The sequence below is a fragment of the Somniosus microcephalus genome, chromosome 2 (assembly GCF_052327205.1).
Source record: "Somniosus microcephalus isolate GS21.2 chromosome 2, FLI_Smic_1.0, whole genome shotgun sequence".
Classification (NCBI taxonomy): Eukaryota; Metazoa; Chordata; class Chondrichthyes; order Squaliformes; family Somniosidae; genus Somniosus; species Somniosus microcephalus.
The window spans coordinates 96,937,078-96,957,020 of record NC_140988.1 but is presented as its reverse complement, the minus strand read 5'-3'; the positions used below and the strand labels follow the sequence as shown (position 1 = coordinate 96,957,020).

The 19,943-nt window shown below is 46.1% G+C and overlaps 1 protein-coding gene across 4 annotated transcripts in view; it reads right to left on the bottom strand.

Moving 5' to 3' along the window:
• arhgap10 (Rho GTPase activating protein 10) overlaps positions 1-19,943 on the bottom strand; it is a 247,780-nt gene that overhangs the window by 28,452 nt on the left and 199,385 nt on the right. For all 4 annotated transcript variants that reach the window (XM_086011545.1, XM_086011527.1, XM_086011535.1 and 1 more), the window contains one exon: positions 12,383-12,530. In XM_086011545.1, the coding sequence (XP_085867671.1) occupies positions 12,383-12,530 (148 nt within the window). The remainder of the gene's footprint in view (positions 1-12,382; positions 12,531-19,943) is intronic.

Below are 19,943 nucleotides of genomic sequence, written 5' to 3'. Positions count from 1 at the left end.
CTGTCCATGAGGACCTTGCTGTATAAATTGGCTGTTGTGTTTTGCTACATAATGATTGTGCACAGTGGTTATGTTACTGGACTAATATCCAGAGGCCTGGACTAAAGCGTAGTTCAAATCCCACTAAAGCAGTTTGAGAATTTGAATTCAATTTTTAAAAACCTGGAAATGAAAAGCTGGTATCAATAAAAGTGACCATGAAAATTTTGTAAAAACCCAACTGTTTCCTTTAAGGAAAGAAGCCTGCCATTCTCATCAGGACTGGCCTATATATGTGACTCCAGTCCCACACCAACGTGGTTAACTCTTAACTGCCCTCTGAAGTAGCCTAGCAAGCCATTCCATTGTATCTAACCACTACAAAGAATATCACATGGACTACAGTGGTTCAAGGTGGTGAACCACCACCACCTTCGCAATGCAACTAGGGACTGGCAATAAATTTGGTCTTGCTAGCATCTTGAGAATGACTGAAAAAAAAGTGACTGCAATTCAAAAGTAATTCAGTGGCTGTAAAGCACTTTGGGACACCCTGAGGATAGAAAATAATTCAACTTCATTCTTCCAAATGGGTGTTTAAATGAATGTCAAAAGTGATAGCTCCAAAGTGGATTCAAGACACACCCCCTGGAGGACTTACATGATAGTTCAAAGATCATAATACAGAGTTTTTGCCTTATTGACAATGACTTTGCTAAACAGTTCAACCTCATTGAGTTATAAGAAAGAAGCAAGAATCTTCAACTCTGTTTGACATATTTTGTAATTAATCTTCACAGTTTGGCAAGTTCTGGGTCTTACCAAACCGGTTCCTCTGGGCTATTAGAAACAACTGCAATGTAGCATACATTGGCACTATTTTTGAACCAGTATCTTGGATACCAGGATGTAGAAATCACTCATTTGTAGTGTCAAGTTCTCCTCAATGAGAATTTGATATGATCCTTCCTGTGCATGTTAATACTATATTCCTGCAATTAATTAACTTGCTTTTCTACACCATCATATCCTTGTTACCCTTTTTATTCTGATACCTTGCTTAAGACTAACCCAAGCCAATTATTGAAGCTGCACTATTATGTAATTATACATTTCTTACACAATCTATCCTTGTAGCTCTACCAATGCTCCACAGAATTTTGTTTAAAAGTGACTCACCATGACAATTCATTTCAATTATCAACTGGCTAGAGTTGAACAGCCGCCCAAGTTCATTGTTAGAGTTTTTCACTCAGCCCTTAGTTACACTCACTTTGCACGAATTTGAACAGATGGTTAATAGATATTTTGTAAATTCTTCTCTGTATGGAGATTGTTACAGAAAAGGGAAACTCTTAAATAAGAGAAAGAACTTGTATTTATATTGCACCTTTTACATCCTCAGGATGTTTCAAAGTTAATTAATTATGTTTAAGTATGGTCACTACAGGAAACTTTTTTTATCCGGCACCGACGGGACCGACGTGGTGCCAGTTCATCAAAAATTCCGGATAACCGAACGCTATAGTAAAAGATACGGAGAGCTGAGAGCTCCGTATAAAGCAACAAACCCTGTTGCTTAGCAACAGGTTCAGAACAATGGCCACAAGTTCCAAGCGTCTCTGTAGCTTAGCAACAGCTGCAGCCACACCCTTGCACAGCAACAGCTCGAGGAAGGCAAGTACAATATGAAGTAAAACTTACCTGAAACTACTCCTGAATTTTGCTGGTTAACCGAGATTTCCGGTTATTTAGGTGCCGCTAAATCGAAAGTTTCCTGTATTGTTATGCAGGCAAATGTGGCAGCCGATATGCGTAAAGAAAGATCTCACGGATAGCAATGAGTTAAGTGACCATTCTGTAATTTTCTTCTTTTTTTTTTTTTTTTTTAAATGGTATTGGTTGAGAGATAAATGTTGGCCATGACACCAGGAGAACGCTTTTTTAAAAAACTAGTGCCATGAGATCTTTTACATCCACCTGAACAAACAGTAGGGACTGCGATTTAACAGCTCGTATTTTGCAGCCCCATAAGGGCCACGCAAGTTCCGGGTTTTCACACGCGAAGTGCATGCACGAAAACCCAGAACTTGCGATGTCAGGAATCTTCTTGACAGATCCAACGCATCCCTGGGCGGAGAGTGAGGCTGTTTGCCCAACTTCTGCCGAGTGAATGCCCGTGAAATTCTTAGTCCTGGTAAAAGCAGGTGCAAGGCCTGCTTAAGAGTTTAAATGAACATTAGAAAATGCGGGCGTGATTGGAGGCGGGTCGGGTGGGAAATTTGAAAAAAGTTGCAGCAGGTCAGTTGGCCCCCACGCGCTTGCCGGTGCGGCTGCGGCCCAACCGGCAGAGGCGGGCGATCTAATTCAAATCATTAACAGGTAGTTGTCAGACCCTTAAGAGCCTTTTTCAGCCTACCTTTCGAATTTCCCTGGCTGCCCACGGGATTCATGCAGCTCGGGAACCACATCTGTCACCCGGAGGCGTAAGTTGCGTGGCCACTGATCCAGCTGATTAGTACACAGCATGAAATGTACTCTAAAAGCTCCCACCTCACAGCTGATCACTTTCCTCGGGCAGAAGCTGTTGCTGACTGCATTCCCAGCACAGATTTAGCTTTCTACAGGCTGCAAGTGTTTCCAGCAAAGACGCCATCCAGTCTCACCTCATTGTTACAACCTATCACGCCATTGACAGATTGCTCCTCTGATCTCGACTTGACCTGCCATCTATTCCATCAGCATGGGTGCCGTTTATACTGTGTCACCTTGGTCCTCAGGATCGGACCACGATGAGCCCCAACACCAGCAGCACCAACACCACCATCAACCTTCTCCTCAACCACCTGATGCTGCACAGGACGCAGGGCTGCACCGCACTGGAGGCGATACCCCCAACACAGGATATACAAGCACAGGAGGAGCTTCCGCAACATGACTGAGCAGCAGTGCCAAAGGAGGTTCAGCCTATCGCGCCAGGTCGTCACAGACATTTGCGCATTGCTTGAGCAAGACCTGCAGCCCAGAGGTGGACACGCCTTACCAGTGGCTGTCAAAGTCACCAGCGCCCTCAACTTCTTCGCCACAGGCTCCTTCCAGGGATCTGCAGCTGACATTTGTGGCATCTCGCAGTCGGCCGCCCACAGATGCATCACACAGGTCACCAATGCCCTCTTTCACAAGTCAACCAATTATATCAACTTTGCCACTGATGAGGCCAGTGTTACTGAGTGGACGCTGGCCTTTGCCGCTCTAGCTGGCTTCCCACGGGTGCAGAGCGTCATCGGCTGCACACATGTGGCCATCAAGGCACCCCATCATCACCTAGGAGTCTTTGTCAACCGCAAGGGCTTCCACTCCCTCAACGTGCAGCTGGTCTGCAAGCATAGAAAGATCATCATGCAGGTGTGCGCCAAATTCACTGGCAGCTGCCATGATTCTTTCGTACTTCGCCAGTCCACCCTCCCTCAGCTCTTCGCTCCTCCAAATAGACTTTCCAGCTGGCTGCTTGGAGACAAGGGCTATCCACTGAAGATGTGACTCATGATAATCTTGAGGAGGCCAAGTACTGAGGCTGAGGGGGGATATAATGAAAACCACATTTCCACCAGATGTGTCATAGAGCAGACAATAGGCATGCTCAAAATGCGCTTCAGATGCCTTGACAGATGTGGAGGAGCCCTTCAGTATACACCAGCCAGGGTCTCCAGAATCGTCGTGGTCTGCTGCGCCCCTGCACAACATAGTGCAGCAGCGAAGATTAGCACTGAATGAGGAGCAAGGCACTGAGCGCACAGCCTCTTCAGAGAAGCAGGAGGTGCATCAGCTGGAAGACGAGGAGGAGAAGGAGCAGGCGGTTCAGGTCCCACCAGCACCCGAGCACATTGCTGCCTGGGCGGCCAGGGATTGCCTCATCATGTCCAGATTTACTTAACTTTACGCAGTACACCCATATGGCTGCCACATGCTGTGCCAGGTTGGCACCACCCCACAGCAACACCATAAAGGATCCCTACAATGACCAAGCCATTCCTTTCACACTGACCACCATTGCTGGAGCTTTTGTTATGGCCCAGAAATTCAGGTCCCCACGGGTGAGTACGTGCTGGAAACCACAACTTCCGTTCTCTTAAAAGGGGTTCGAAGGTCAAACGCGTGCGCCGGAGAGGCAGCGCGTAGACCTGGAACTTCCGCTTTTTTCACAGGTTTTTCAGTGCGGGTAAGTCCCTAGCAGCTGCGCGTGGAAAAAGCAGGCGCAAGGCCTGCTTTTAACAAGGTAAGAGGTGAAGTAAGTAAAATTAAAACATTTTTTCCACAGGTTTATCATTTTAAAACACTTTAAAGAAAGGTAAGTTTATTTTTAGCCCCGTTAAAAGCTTTATTTTTTTCAAAAATTTAAATTTTTGTTTAAAATAGTTAATTTATAATTATTTTAAAAATGTGATTTAAAAAAAAAATTATTTGAAGTTTTACTTAGGTTTTGGGGCCGATCTCTATTCATAGATTTGACAGGTCTTCCTGTCAAATCAATGAATGGAGATTCTCTGCTCCGATGGCTCCCCATGGCCCACGTTATCCCAGGGATGCTACGAACTAGTTGCGCCCCTGGGATACGTGTGCCCTGCACACCGGCAGCTGGAGCAGGCCCAGGATCAGAATTCCACGCGGGCCCACAGCACAACGGCAGGCGCACTATGTAAGTGCAGGTCGGGGGCTTGCGCCCGCAGGAAGCCTCCGACCCAAGTTTCTGGCCCTATTTCTCACCATTCATTGCAACTTACTAAGCCACTTCCAAAGGTGCACACAAATATGTCCAAGACTGGAAAGTGGTGAAAATAAAGATTTTAATGGTTGACAATGCATTAACAGAAACTTGACATTAACATTGACTAAAACAACCAAGTGACTACCCTTGTGAATCTACTTGTGTGTCATCTTTCTCTTCCACGTGCTTCTACGAGGTGCTATCCCTGTGGCTTCAGCAGAGGTAGAGGCAGTCTGTTCACTTCCCTGCTGTGATTGTTTAGACACTTTTGGCAGACGTCCTCTGGGTTTTGGAGCCTGTGATGGCGCCGCCAAAGTCTGCTCCTCCTGCGACTGTGCTGGGGCAAACTCAGCCATCATGATCTGAAGAGCCAACCGGGACTCTGACTGAGGGGGTGGCAAAGGGGGGAGAAATGTGGGCGCTTTGAGAGGAGCCCCCACTTCCTTGTCTCCTCTCACCATCCCTGCTAGCAAGGAGCTGGAGAGCACCTTGCTGCACATCAGTGGGGCCATGAGGACCCACGTCTACACTGACATCCCTCCAAGACAGGAGATCTATGAGCATCTGGCATTTATGCTCCATAGACAGCCATCTATTCTCCATAGATGGCATATGCTCCTGTGAGTGGCACATTAGCTGCAGGTGGCCATCCTATCCATGGAAGAGCCTACAGTCACCATCGCCTGCGACACGGTGGTGCTCATGTTGAAGATGGACTTCTCCATTCTCTGAATATTTGCAGACATTGCGGTTGCAAAACCTCTCAAAGCTTCCTGCACTTCTTGCTGGGAACGTCCTGCGCCCTCCGACGAGGAGTTTCCACTGCTGTCCCTGTCTCCAGCATCTGCTCTTGCTCACTTGTGACGGACCCGGTGACAGCACTACTCTATCTCGTGTGGGACCCACCGAGGTGTGCGTCTCTGCACTAGTGCTGGGTGTGCTCATGTCTGGAGCTGCTGCACCCTCAGAAGCTGGAGGCTCCTGTGTCATTGTCTTCCTCTTCCTCCTGGACAGTGGGGGTGGACTCTTGATAAATCTGTGGGAGAGTAAAGAGATGAGTTAGATATCTTCTTCCTCTTCTTCTTAGACAGTCCTTCGGAACCGAGGATGACTTGCTTCCACATTAAAAATGAGTTCTCAGGTGACTGATGAGTCCAATGCAGGACCTACAGTCTCTGTCACAGGTGGGGCAGACGGTGGTTGAAGGGGTGGGTGGGTGGGGACCTACAGTCTCTGTCACAGGTGGGGCAGACGGTGGTTGAAGGGGTGGGTGGGTGGGGTGCTTGGGTTGACGTGCGCTCCTTCCGCTGCCAGCGCTTGGTTTCTGCTTGCTCCCGGCGAAGAGACTCGAGGTGTTCGGCGCCTTCCCGGATGCTTCTCCTCCACTTTGTGCGGTCTTGGGCCAGGGATTCCCAGGTGTCGGTGGGGATGTTACACATTTTCAAGGAGGCTTTGAGGGTGTCCTTGAAGTGTTTCCTCTGCCCACCTGGGGCTCTCTTGCCGTGCCAGAGCTCCGAGTAGAGCGCTTGTTTTGGGAGTCTCGTATCGGGCATGCGGACAATGTGACCCATCCATTGGAGCTGATTGAGCTTGGTCAAAGCTTCGATGCTGGGGATGTTGGCCTGAGTGAGAACACTGACATTGGTGCGCCTATCCTGCCAATGGATTTGCAGGATCTTGCGGAGGCAGCGATGTTAGATATGCTATATGAAGAATGGGTGCACATACCATTATGCACATGATGCCCATTCAGTGGCTGTTGACATCAGTCCTCATATGAGTGACTGATGTATGCCATGTAGCTGCATGATATGTAATTCTGTCACCAGGTTGCCGAGATGTCCTCCTCTCTGTCACCCACCTCCAGCTGCTCGGCCACTCCCGATACTTCCAACGCAGCCTCCTCTGCTGTTGAGAGGATGGAAAATGATGGAGGCCCACCTCCACTTCTCTCCCTCTTATTGTGTGCACTCTTCTCCTGCAAGGAGGGAAAGAAGAGAAGGTTGAGTGAGAGTGATGGAATGAGTGTAAGGATTGAATGGGTTACATCTTTAGAGGGAGACTATGATGGATTGGGGTGGCAATGCCAAGTGGCCTCCTTGTGTGTTGTTAGTTGGTATGATTGCATCAGGATGAGGCTGAGTGTGAGGGGTGGCTAGTAAGATGGGGATGTGATAATGTAGATAGAGAGAGCGGGATGGGTGGAGGTGCAAGGTACGTTGGTGCGAGTAAGGATGTGCAGGAGTAGGGTTGGGAAGGCAGAGTGATGGGGATGTGATGAGAGGCACAGGAGGATGAAGTTGAGTGTGGCTTTATACTCACCTTTCCTGATCTAATGAGATAATTGAAATGTTTGCGGCACGGCACCCAGGTCCTCCTGACCACATCCCTGCTGTTGACCTCCGCTGCAATTTGGAGCCAGGCTCTTTTTGACTCTTGGGGAGGTCTCTTCCGCCCATTGGAAGGGAAGAGGACCTCCCTGCATGCTCGGACTCCCTCCATAAGCCTAACCCTAAGCATATGGAGGGAGTCATCGGAGAACCTGGGTGCAGCCCTCTGCCTCTGTGCAGCCATCTCTCCAACTGTTTGGAGCAATAAAAAACCTCCAATGTGCTGCCTGCACTCTCCTAGATGAACCTTCAAATGCAATGTGGTCATGGCTCCTTTAAATATCCCGGCTGAAAACGCGTCATGGATGACGTCATCAGACCCGCACCATTTAATTGGGCCAGGTAACGCGCAGGGTGGGCTTAACAGGCCCCATTAGCGCAAAGTCGATTTCTGCAGCGGAATGAAAGCAACAATGGGGTCACCGACCGCCCGGACCCGACCCGCCCAGGTACAGAAAATTCCAACCTCTATGTTCAAATTCTGGAGTGGAGCTTGGATTATCTGACTCAGAGGCGAGAATGCTGCCAATGAGCCAAGCTGACTTGTGATTATGAGTAGAATGTTAAACAATAAGATTTTTTGGCATTCTGTTCATTAATCATAAGTATGATTATTGATACCAAATATTAATTAAATAGAAGAGACTTACTGATGCAGGAAACGCCTTGCAAGAAATTATTTTCGTCATGGATGCTTAGGGGGGAAAAAAACTGCCCGAATGATAACCAAGGAAAGATACTATAATTAAAGTAATTTATCTTTAACAAAATAAATGTCAGCATGGCATTGCTTGTGGCAGATAACATAAGGCTACCTTCTTTACTGCAATACAAGTTCAATCATTTTCAGGCGAAAGAATGGGGAATGTCCCATAATCATTGTGCTGAATCAAGAGAAACAAGTATCACAATTGAAAGTTGAGGGAACCTGAGGGTAAAGATAACATGAGTAATCACTTAGCATCAGCCTTAGCTCAGTGGTAACACACTTTCACCTTGGATGATTGGGGGTTCAAGTCCCACTCCAAGATTTTGAGCACATAACCTATGCTGACACTTTAGCCCAGTACTGAGTGAGTGCTGCACTGTCGTTAGTGCTGTACTTTAGATGAGATGTTAGACCCACAGACCATCTATCTATTCAGGAGAACGTAAAAGACTCCATGGTAATTTTAGAGGAGCAGGCGATTCTCCTAGTGTCCTAGCCAACATTCATCCCTCAATCAACACCAAGAAAACAGATTGTTGTTTGTGGGACCTTGCTGTGTGCAAACTGGCTGCTACGTTTGCCTACTAAACAACAGTGACTACACTTCGAAATAAATTAATTGGCTGTGAAGTGCTTTGGAACATCCTGAGCACATGGAAGGTGCTATGTAAACCCTTTCTTTATTTCATACAAAGAAGTTAACGTGGACTGTGATCCAACACTGAATGCTGAATTAGGTGAAACTTTCAACAAATGGAGATATTGCTGGGTTAAAATGGAAGTGGGGATGTCTGTTTGGTGTTAAGATTGGAGGGAAATTATAATAGTTAAATGACAAGGGAAAATTAGGTAGTTGAATGGCTTTTGTTGTTTTTGACCTATAGTTTTATAATGGTTACAGGTCCTGAAATCTTGCAAAGCTGATCTCTGGAACAGATTAACCATAAAATGTGACATGAGACTGCAGGGGAACTGGGTGGTACATTTTGTAATCAAGTGGTCTATCATCGCTGGAGCCTGGATTCAAATACATCCAAACTGATGCCATTTGTAAGGGTTCTATACAAAATGAGATTCGGGCATTGACAATCGAGTTCCTGGAAGACAAGGTTGTACAGCACAGGACTGATCACAAATTGGTAATCTTACTCAGAGGCCAAATAGATGTTTTGAGGGCAAAGGAAAATTCAGGCTGATGCCGTTGATGGTATTTCTTTGAGAATAGGGTTAAGGCACATCCTTGGGACCATTTATCACAGACACAGAAATCACAGAAACCCCACAGTGCAGATAGATGCCATTTCGGCCCATCGAGCCTGCACCGACACATATCCCACCCGATCCCTGTAACCCCTACACCAACACATATCCCACCCTATCCCCGTAACCCCACGTATTTAATCCCCCTAACACTAAGGGTCAATTTATCATAGCCAATCATCCTAACCCGCACATCTTTGAACTGTGGGAGGAAACCGGAGCACCCGGAGAAAACCCACGCAAACACGGGGAGAATGTGCAAACTCCACACAGACAGTCACCCGAGGCCGGATTCAAACCCGGGTCCCTGGTGCTGTGAGGCAACAGTGCTAACCACTATGCCACCGTAGACTCTTCAACTAACATGTAATAGCTGATTTGCAAACGTTTGATGCTGATACCTGGGGCCAAAATGGAGGCGGAGGGTGAAAAGAGGATTATCGACTTCCCTGAAACAATAGGGGGAATTTTAACCTAGAAAAACTGTGGGTTGGGGTCGGCTGGCAAGTTAAAGGGGAAAGAATTGGGTGAGTAGCGCCACCTGTTAGCGCCTAAAGAGGCAGGCAGTGGCTGTAGCGCCACTGGCTGTGCCTCCCGTGATATTCACCAGGGGCGCTAATGGTGGCGTTAGCCATTTGCGCTGCGCCGCCACCGATGACATCATCGGTGTGCGCAGCGCCCCATTCGCGCCCCAAACACGATATTTGGTAGTGAACGCCGCTGTGGCGCCGTTCGCTACCCGCGCCCGGTTCACGGGGCCTTGCTGCGCCGGCAGAGGCGCAAGTTAAGGTGGAGGTGCGGGGCGGCCGCTTTTTCGGTGGCCACCTGCCAGCACCTCCGTCCCCGGCCTCCTGGTTTCCCCCCCCCGCGGCATTGCTGGCTGTTTCCCGAGAGCCCAGCACTTCTTCTTGGTGCCGGGCTCTTATGCCGGCACTCGCGATCGGGGTTCGCGCTGTTGCAGGCCCCTCCCCCTTAACAGTGGGAGGAAGGCCTGCAGTACCGCAGCATGCCGTGCCGCAGCGTGTGGTGCTGCGGCACGTTGCGCTGCGATATTCAGTTTCAGCGCCCTAAGAGGGACGCGGAGCGCCTCGAGCCTCGCCCCGTCTCCCTCTAGGGGCACTTCAACTGAATTTCTGACGATCGCTACAGCTTCGAACGCTGCGCAAAAACCAGCGCCCAGGCGAACTTGGCGCCAGTTTGACGCCTCAACCCAATTTCTAGACCAAAGTGTTAGAAATCTGAATCCTGACCCCAACCCACCTACTTCCGGTTTTAACAGCGGTGGAACCAGGGGGGGCAGCCAATCTGCTCCCAGGAGGCAGGTTGTCAACTTAAGTATTATAATGAGGCTGGAAGCCTCTGCTTTAACCTCCATTTTAAATTTAACTTTAGCTGGTAGCGTTTAGCATGCCTTGTGAAACCCGCAGCCAAGTAAGGTAAGGATAGTTGGATCCAGGAGGTAAGTGGAGGTAAGTGGATCCAGCTTCCCAACCTAACCCACCCCCTGTGATCAGACACCCCACACGAGGCCTCCAAACCCCCACCCCATCTCCTCCCCAGGCTTCCGATCTCTCTCCAGGCCTCCAATCTCCCCTGCTCCTCTGGTCCTCCCGAGGTCCTCTTGCCCAGCCCCACTTCTCGTCCGGATGCCAATTGTTCCCCAACCCACCCCCGCTACCCAGCCCCAGCCCTGCTCCTTGGCCCTCCCCGTGCTCCTTCAGCACCCTCCAGCCCCCACTCGATCCCTCCCGCCTCTCTGCGGCCTAGTGCCACAGGCCTACCTGCCCACAGCCAGCCTCTCAAACCGGTTCTCCTGACCGCTTCGGAGGCCCCCGCTCCCAACCCACCTCCCCATTAAAATTCAGCCATTTTGCCAAAAAAATTGCACCAAAAATAAATTCATTTTAAAATGAAAGCCGCTGTATAAACTTCTTATCCAGCAAATTTCCAAGATGGTTCAAAGTACTTGTCTCTTTAATAACATTATTTTATAAGGCCTAATAGGGATCTTATCATAGAATCTTACTGCACAGAAGGAGGCCATTCAGTCCATCGTGCCTATGCTGGCTCTTTGGTAGAGCTATCCAATTAGTCCCACTCCTCTGCTCTTTCCCCATAGCCCTGCAAGTTTCTCTCCTTCAACTATTTATCCAATTCCCTGTTGAAAGCTACCACTGAATCTGCTTCCACCACCCTTTCAGGCAATGCATTCCAGATCATAACTCGCTGTGTGAAAAAAATTCTCCTCATCTCACCTCTGACTCTTTATGGGAAAGTTCTTTAGGAGGATCAAACGAAAACTTCAAAGATTATTATGGACGTTAAGTTTGCAGTCTGTCATCATGATGCACAATGCTGTCGGCATTTACAATTTGTTCAATTCTTTACGCTCCCTACTTAGAAGACAATGCCCCTTTTAATAATCCTACAGATTAGGTCAAAATAATCACCAAACGAGGAGAGTTAGGTTTATTTTGTCTAGACATCTGTTCCAACTACTGCAAGACCATCAACTGCAAATGAATCACAGCTAACTTTAAGCCTCGAAGCCCAGATGATGACAGGTTTTATTAAGTGCCGTTGGATGTGTGAAAACTTGAGTTTTTCCAAATCACAACCCCAAAGCACCTAATCAGATTAAAAGTGGCCACCAAACAAACACTGTTGGAAAGCCTTACGAGGATTTTTTTTAAGGAAGCATTGCACATTTGTGGGAGACAACATGGGACAGTGGGTTGGCACACTATCCATCCACCCTGATGACCAGGATTAAATCCAAGAGGGAGTTGGAATCCAATCCAGACTGATGAGATGAAACTGCTTTCTTTCCACAGACTGTACAGAACTTAAGTAATGAGTAACGGCAGTCTTAACTCGCTTCCTCATAAACACGAGACCACAAACAAAACTGCCAGAATTCAGCGCAAGTGGCAATAATCTGGAAACTTGGTTCATCCCTGGCGGTCTCCCACAGAGAGGGAAAGAAAGTCAATGGTCCAGTCATGTGTGGTCACTATCTGCACTCCCACCTCCACAGCAGCTGGGAACAGAATGCCACCGGTGGAAAGCTGAGACCTGGTCTCAAGCCTGCTATCTGGATCAGGAAGAGGTACAGGGAGATTTAAAGGCAAGCGTGGATAAGAAAACAAAACCCACTTTGACTTTTTATCGCCACCAAACAAAGACGATAATAATAGATCATAAGACACATCAGATTAAAATGTCAAAAAAAGTCTGAAAGGCATATTTCTTTGTACAAAAAGTGAAACTGGTTCCTACCTTTATCTAGGGCCACAGAAAAATTGTACACAGCTAGGGGCCTTGAATGGCGGGGGCCCTGCGATGGCCGCCTGGTCAGTATATTTGAAGATGGTGTTGACGAAGTGTCTGACTGGCCCACACTGGCATCTGGAGCTGTTCTGAATATCTGCAATGAAGAAACAGAAGATTTTGCTCAAAAGCCCGCTACAAAATCAGCATCAAGCCATTTTTATCAACACTTGTTCTGGATGATAAAGTATAATTAAGCCAAAAATAATTTGCTTCACATTTTTGAATAGATCAAACCTCGGATTGCGTATGTATGGTCTGGAGCTGTGGAAAGAAGTTACATTTCTAAACTCGTGTCATAATTAGGGCAAGTAATCTGTGTGATATCCTGAAACAAATCCTGTAAATTTCAGCACCTATGATGTGCAGTACTGTTAGTTGCCCAAGTAACATGATTTTGCATCCTCGAGAAGTGAAAATGGTTTCAAAAGCTAAACTTTGATAAATCTTCAAATTGTGGATTACTACACTTAAATTTCCCTCCTGCTTGGATTACTACACTTAAATTTCCCTCCTGCTTGCTTATCTGAATGATATTCTATCTTGAATTTTACATCTGTACAATTGAATTGCTGCACACAGTCAATTATGTTACTTAAGCCATCACAATATTAAGGACATCTTGATTCCATGTTAATAAAGGTTAAAGTAATGAATCAACTTAAGAACCATAATGATTCAGTAAATTTACTTCATAAACACTGAAATAAACTCTGCTAAAAAAGAACAGCAATAAATATAAGGCTTTTACAGTGATCAATTGGTCTGATTTCTTGTGGTCTCAATTCTCTGTACAAAATGTCACATAAATGTACACACAATATAAGGCTTATGAGGCACTAATTATCAAAACGCTGCGGAGCTGATTATGTGCATCTTTCACTAACTGGAAGTACACAGTGTACGTGTTTGGGTTTCTGAGACTCTTCTTAATATATCTCCCTGAAGAGCTGGAGTGGACAATAACAGGCAATTAATGCCATTTACTGCACGTAACTGACAAGAATCTTACACATTGTAAGACAGCATTTAAACACAAAAGACATTTCACTGTAAATTGTTACTATGAAGATTTATTTCCTGATCTTGTTCAATCACTTATGTTGTATGGATCAATTTGCCTGGAAGACTGTTCTATTGAAAAATGCTTAAACCAACATATATTTAAAGAAGCTTAAGGGATGCTAATTGTAATGCTTTTATTAAAATGTCTAACAAGGATATAATGTAGCACCATCATTAACTTAGCACTTGTATCAAACAAGTACAGGAAACTCTCGTTTAAACGGCACCTAAATGTCCGGAATTCTCTATTAACCGGCAAAATCATCTTCCGAAAACAACACCTCAATAACCGGAAATGTTGCCGAGTCCGAGTCTCCCGCGGTGGCCGAGTTAGTCAGTGGGGGTAGTTCTCCAAACTGCCACTACGCAGCTTCTTGGCGCTGTCGGAAGTCTGAACACCTCAATATCAGGAGTCTGACTCTCCCGCGCTGCCGGTAGACTCTTCCGATCCGCCATTTTTCTGTATGTCTCCTGCACTGCCGGTAGTTATGGATTACCCTCAACTGGCAGTACTGTACTTAATCAAGCATCTTCCACCATCCATTTAACACAACATTCTGTAGGTGAGTACCCAATTACTGTATACTGCACATTTCTTGATTTTTTAAATTTTTGTTTGTTAAAAATAGCCTCGGTAGATAACCCTCTCCGTCATCCAGAATTTTTAATCAACTGGCACCATCCCGGTCCCGTCGGTGCCAGATACCAAAGAGTTTCCTGTAGTTCATTCTATAAGGATAATAAAACCCCAAGTCGCCTCCCTGCAGTGTTTAAATTTACTTGAGGGAGACACCTGCTGGCAAAAATGTGAAAGTGCATCAACCTGCTTGGAACAGCTTTATGTCAAAATATCAATTTCTGGCCATTCAGCTGTGACAGATCAAAATTGCCACTTGATCATTAAGGGTCAGCCACCAACTAGTACCTTTGTTTTTTTATTTTCACAGTCATTACTACACCTGCTCCTAAAAACAGCACATAAATAAATAAAAAATCAGAGTGACTGCAGAGATTGCAAATATTTGACAGATGTGTGTGCGTGCACAAGAATCTGGACTTGAAAGTCAGTAAGGAATCTGTAATACCAATGCAAGTCTGTTTTGCTCATATCTAAAATTCCTTAAGATTAATTTAAATGCGCTAAACAAGAAAAAAATCACTGTAACCCGATGAAGCAATTTTCTTTTCCAAAATAGGTAAAACTCCCGAAAAGGATGGGGCAAGCTTTTGTGAAAAATAACCAGTTATGACACACAGCACACCCACCGTAAATTGCACAGAACAAAACCATAACTGAAACTGTAATTACTTTCCAGGAGGTATGGTCTTCCTTACTCCTGAAATAAATGTAACCTCTACTCAACGTCCCCCGTAAGCCGCACTGCCTCCTGCGCGGCCTGCCTCCCCCACTGCGTGGCCCATTCAAATAGTTGCGCACGTGCGTATCTCCAATGTGGAAGCCGGTGAGCGGCCTGCCCGGGACCTTGCAGATGACTGCACGACCGCACAGCTCAACAGGAACACACAAATAGGAAATACTCATCATCTCACCTAGGGACACAGCCTTTAAGGAATTTATGCCACTTTCTGTCAGGTGGCTGCCTAAACATAGTTTTCAGTGGAACACTCTAAATACTGAGCTGGGCAACAGCCATTGCACAAGAGTGTGACACAAAGCTATCAGCTGTGTTTTAGAGCAAGAAAGAGTTATTAGTGCTCTGGGTAATGTGAAAACTAAAAAGAACTCGTCCCCAAACAACGGTTTGCTCTTTATCATCCCAATAGCAGTGGAAATATCTGACAGTTTTCAAACAGTTGTATGCATGAAGGAGACCTTTGGATAGGGTCTCAGTTACACTCAGTTCCTGTCTGACCTGGGTACGAAGGTGAATTTCTTAACATAAGTATCTACAACCAAAATCCAAGCCTAGATGTTGGATAGGGTTCTTTTTGTTGGAAGTCACAAGATTGATTTGGATAAAGGCGGTCCTTCAGCTCATTTGATCTCATCCTAGCAAAAATACCAACTCTACCATCTTCCCAGTAGTATCTAACTGTTCCTTAATTGCATTTGGTGCCATGACTTCAACTACCCTTACCTGTTCCAGCTCACTGTGCAAAGAAATACTTCTCGATGTCAATGTTCTTTTCACAATCCTGAATCTGCGCTCCCTTGTCTTAATGCTGTTCCGGAAACACGATGCCAGGTTTCACATGTACACTGATGACACCCAGCTCTACCTCACCATCACCCCTCTCGATCCATCCACTGCCTCAGAGTTGTGACACTGCTCGTCAGACATCCAGTACTGGATGAGCAGAAATTTTCTCCAATTAAACATTGGGAAGACCGATGCCATTGGGGGGAATTTTTACTTCCCAACTCCCTGGGAGCAGGAGGGTCTGGTAGTGCGCGGGGATCTGGGTTTCCCCGTACACTGTGGAGATTTAACTCCACAGCATGTGACTATTGGCCCTGACAGGTTCCCCGCTCAGAAGTCAGCGTGACTGACAGGCTTGGCTTCCAGATGGGCGGGGAGCACTTCGGAGGAAGCCGCAGGACCAGGTAGGTCTGATCCCTGACCCTGGGGGTCTGATCACCGACCCCGGGGGTCCGAAGAAGCACTCCTGCTCCTCCTAGCCCACGAGGAGTGCTCCTCGAGGCTGTCCTCGCCTCGCTGCAGCTGCCAGGTTTCCCGAGGCCCAGGTTAAATCTGAGGCTTCCAGCCTCATTAACATATCTAACACGCACTTTGTCCCGCCTCAGTAAAACCCAAAAGTAAGTGGGTTGGAGCCGGCTTCCCTACACGCTTGGAATTTTTTCCCATTTAACCCCCCCCGCACCCACTCACCCATGTTAAAATTCCCCCATTGTCTTCGGTCACCGCCACTAACTCCATTCCCTAGCTACCGACTCCATCTCTCTCCCTGCAACTGTCGGAGGCTGAATCAGACCATTCACAGCCATGGACTGAGCCACGTGGACTATTGCCCCTGAGCTACACTTCCAACCCCATGTCGCCTCCATCACCAGGACCACCTACTTCCACTTCCATAAAAATCACCCGTCTCCACCCCGCCTCAGCTCATCTGCTGCCGAAGCCCCCATCCATGCCTTTGTTACCTCTAGACTCGACTATTCCAATGCTCTCCTGGCCAGTTTCCCATCCTGCACCCTTCGTAAACTTGAGCTCACCCAAAACTTGGCTGCCCGTATCCTAACTCGCACCGTCCCGTTCGCCCATCACACCTGTGCTCGCTGACTTACATTGGCTCCGGGTCCGGCAACACCTCCATTTTAAAATTCACATCCTTGTTTTAAATCTCCTCCATGGACTCGCCCTCCCTATCTCTGTAACCTCCTCTAGCCCTACAACACTCCGAGATTTCTGGGCTCTGTAAGAAATCGTGGATTTAAAGAAATAATAGTCTGTTACGGGTTCCCTCGATCAGCAGTTTGCCTAGGTTGATGACACAGAAGGATTCCAGTCATGTCAGAAAAGGAGCTGTACAGAGAGCTGAATTACGACGTCAGAACACAAAAACAGGCCTTCGAGTGGGCATAGCTAGGCCTGATAAGGGATGCAGCAAGGAGCGTAGGATAAACAAGCTGTCAACGAGGGGGGAACAAGACCTTTAGAACAGAGATAAGGAGGAAAATGACCTCATGAGGCTGGGAGGGGGCCGTCAAATATACCCTTTCCCTTGTAATTGGACAATGGGACGGGTAAAAATGATTGACACCAGGTATCCACCAGCCCATCGAAATAAGGTATAAAAACAGGCGACTGAGAGGAAAACAGGTAGTTAGGGGTGAAGGCTTCCCTGAGGTGGCTACGGCCTAACACCTTGGTCAAGTTTAGCCTCTGAGGTGGATCAATGCTGGCTGACGGCATAACACCTCCAACAACTCTAGGGACGATCCTGCAGAAGTGACCGCTGTCGCAAACTGCAGGAATCCACCCAATCTGGAACCACCGTACTCATCGTCCGTTTCAAGGATGTAGATTGCCCTCATCTGTCACAGGTTGTATGTCTACTGTATCTATTTCAATCGCATGTAGTAGTATCTGATTATGCTTAAACTGTAGCTCTCTAATAAAAAGCCTTACAACTCCTAAGACCCTTTGGGTAATGTGTGTGTGACCTGTGATCCAAATCTTACAGCTCCTCCAATTCTGGCCTCTTGCTCGTCCCTGATTTTCATCGCTGCCTAGACCCCAAGCACTGAAATTTCCTACCTAAACCTCTCCTCCTTTAAGATCCTTTTAAAATCTACCGCTTTGACCAAGCTTTTGCTCACCTGTCTTAATATCTGCTTATATGGCTCGGTGTCAAATTCTGTTTAATAATGCTCCTGTGAAACGCCTTGGAACATTTTACTGCGTTAAAGGCGCTATATAAATGCAAGTTGTTGTTCTGGTTCCAGGTTTACTTTTTCTATCCCATTAATTATCTCACATATTTCTTGTAAGGTCTCCCCCTACATGTCACAGTTTGAGGCTGAAGAACTTTAGCTTGTCAAGTCATTTCCTTCACCTTTGTAGAGCCTGGATCTAACCCTTGTATCACAGTGACCAGACTGTATGCAGTAGCCCAGTCTGGCCTGATTAGGGCACAGCACAGCTTCAGCATGATTTGGAGAGTTGAACTCAAATGATATAGTAAAAATAGCTACTTGCTTAGTTTATTGTCACCTCCAACTGATTAGTATGGCAAGAATGAGTCCAGAAACAGAGTTCTCTTTCAACTTCCTCTCTTGACAAGTTCTTTCCCATCTAAGGAGCACACGTGTCTTGTATTTTTGCTTCCAATCCAATATATGCAGCATCTTTGCATTTATCTGTGTTAAACCTTATTGGCGCTCATCAGCCCAAGTGAAACCCTCATTGGCTACCTCTTCAGCGGCCATTTTCCTCTCCCATAACTTTAGCTTAGTATCATCTGTGACATTAACTACCTCACATTAAGACTGTGATTGCAAGTCATTTATCATAAAGCATAAACAGGCGTTGAATATGTCAGTTACTGGGAACAAACCAGGATCTCATTTACAAGTAGTCAAATTCCATTTTTAATACATGGGATTCTGGGATTTTTTTAAACTACGGTTTTGGTGGAAATTCCACAATTTTGTGCATTTTCCGTGACAGCCATAAATCAGTGTCCTTGTCCGTGACATGGAATGCAAATTCTAAAACGAGAGGTTGAAGGTGAGTCAAGCTGAATTGACCCAACTTCAGAGGTGGGTCACGAATGAGGCACATTGCTCTCCCATACCTTTAGCTTGGTGTCATCTGTGACATTAACTACCTCACATTAAGACTGTGATTGCAAGTCATTTATCAATGTTGGTTGAGGAAAACAGCATTGCTGACTAAGCAAAATGATAACCTTTTGAAACTTTCCAAAAGTTGAACACTTCAAAAAGGTTGGGTGTAGTCACCTGTTTGAAATGTTTGCTACTGAACTACAATGATTTCCAGTGTGGGAAAAAGTGATCAATGGCAAAAGAACAAGCTTTTCCTGGTGCGTATGAACAATAGCAATGTTGCTGTTGGCAGGGATTGGTGGGGGGGGGGGGGGAGGGAAACTAGATGCATTTCAGAACAAGGATTTACATGAAACAGACTAAATGATGGCCTCATGTCTCTTAACCTGCAAGCTTGAAAATGAGAGAAACAGCAGGACAAATGGCCTACACCAGCAATAATTATTGTACTATACATAGCAGCCAATTTAAAATTATAAAAATTGGTTATGTTCATTCGAGAAGTTTAATGTATTGTTATGGTTTCTACAAGTCCAAATTAAACAAGTGCTTAACTTATTTGCACTTCTCAAACAGAGGATTAACTGGAAACTTGCGCCATAGTAATGGCCCATCTACAGTGCACACCATTGCTATTTCCAGGAAATTAAGGCGCGAGTGATTCTGGACATGACTTATGCCATGGCAAAATTTCCTGGGACCCTCTGCGCTGTTCTGCCGTGAACTCGCTGAAACATTGAGAATTCCATTATCATAGCTCTGCCCCACCTATAAATTCAATGGCGGTGTCCAATTTGCTGGATTAACGCTGCTTTGATCGCCGCTGCCACTTAGACTGAGGGCAGCAGCGCGATTTATTGCACCAAGATCATTTTCCCTTAAACAAAGATAGCTTTTTATGGCGCTTTAGCGACGTATTTCGCTAATGCAGAAATAATTATCTTTCGGACATATTAGCTGCCCAGAAAGTTTCCTGTTAGGTGAAATTGAATTTTTGAAAGCCATCTAATGTTTGAATCGATTCACTGATCTCTTATCCCTTAACAGTGTCAATCGCTAATTTTAACATGGTGTATCAATCCTAATATTTGTTTCTTTCAATTCCACATCAACAAGATAGTGTATCATTAAATATTTTGTTGAGGGAATAAATGTAAAATTGATCTATTTAAA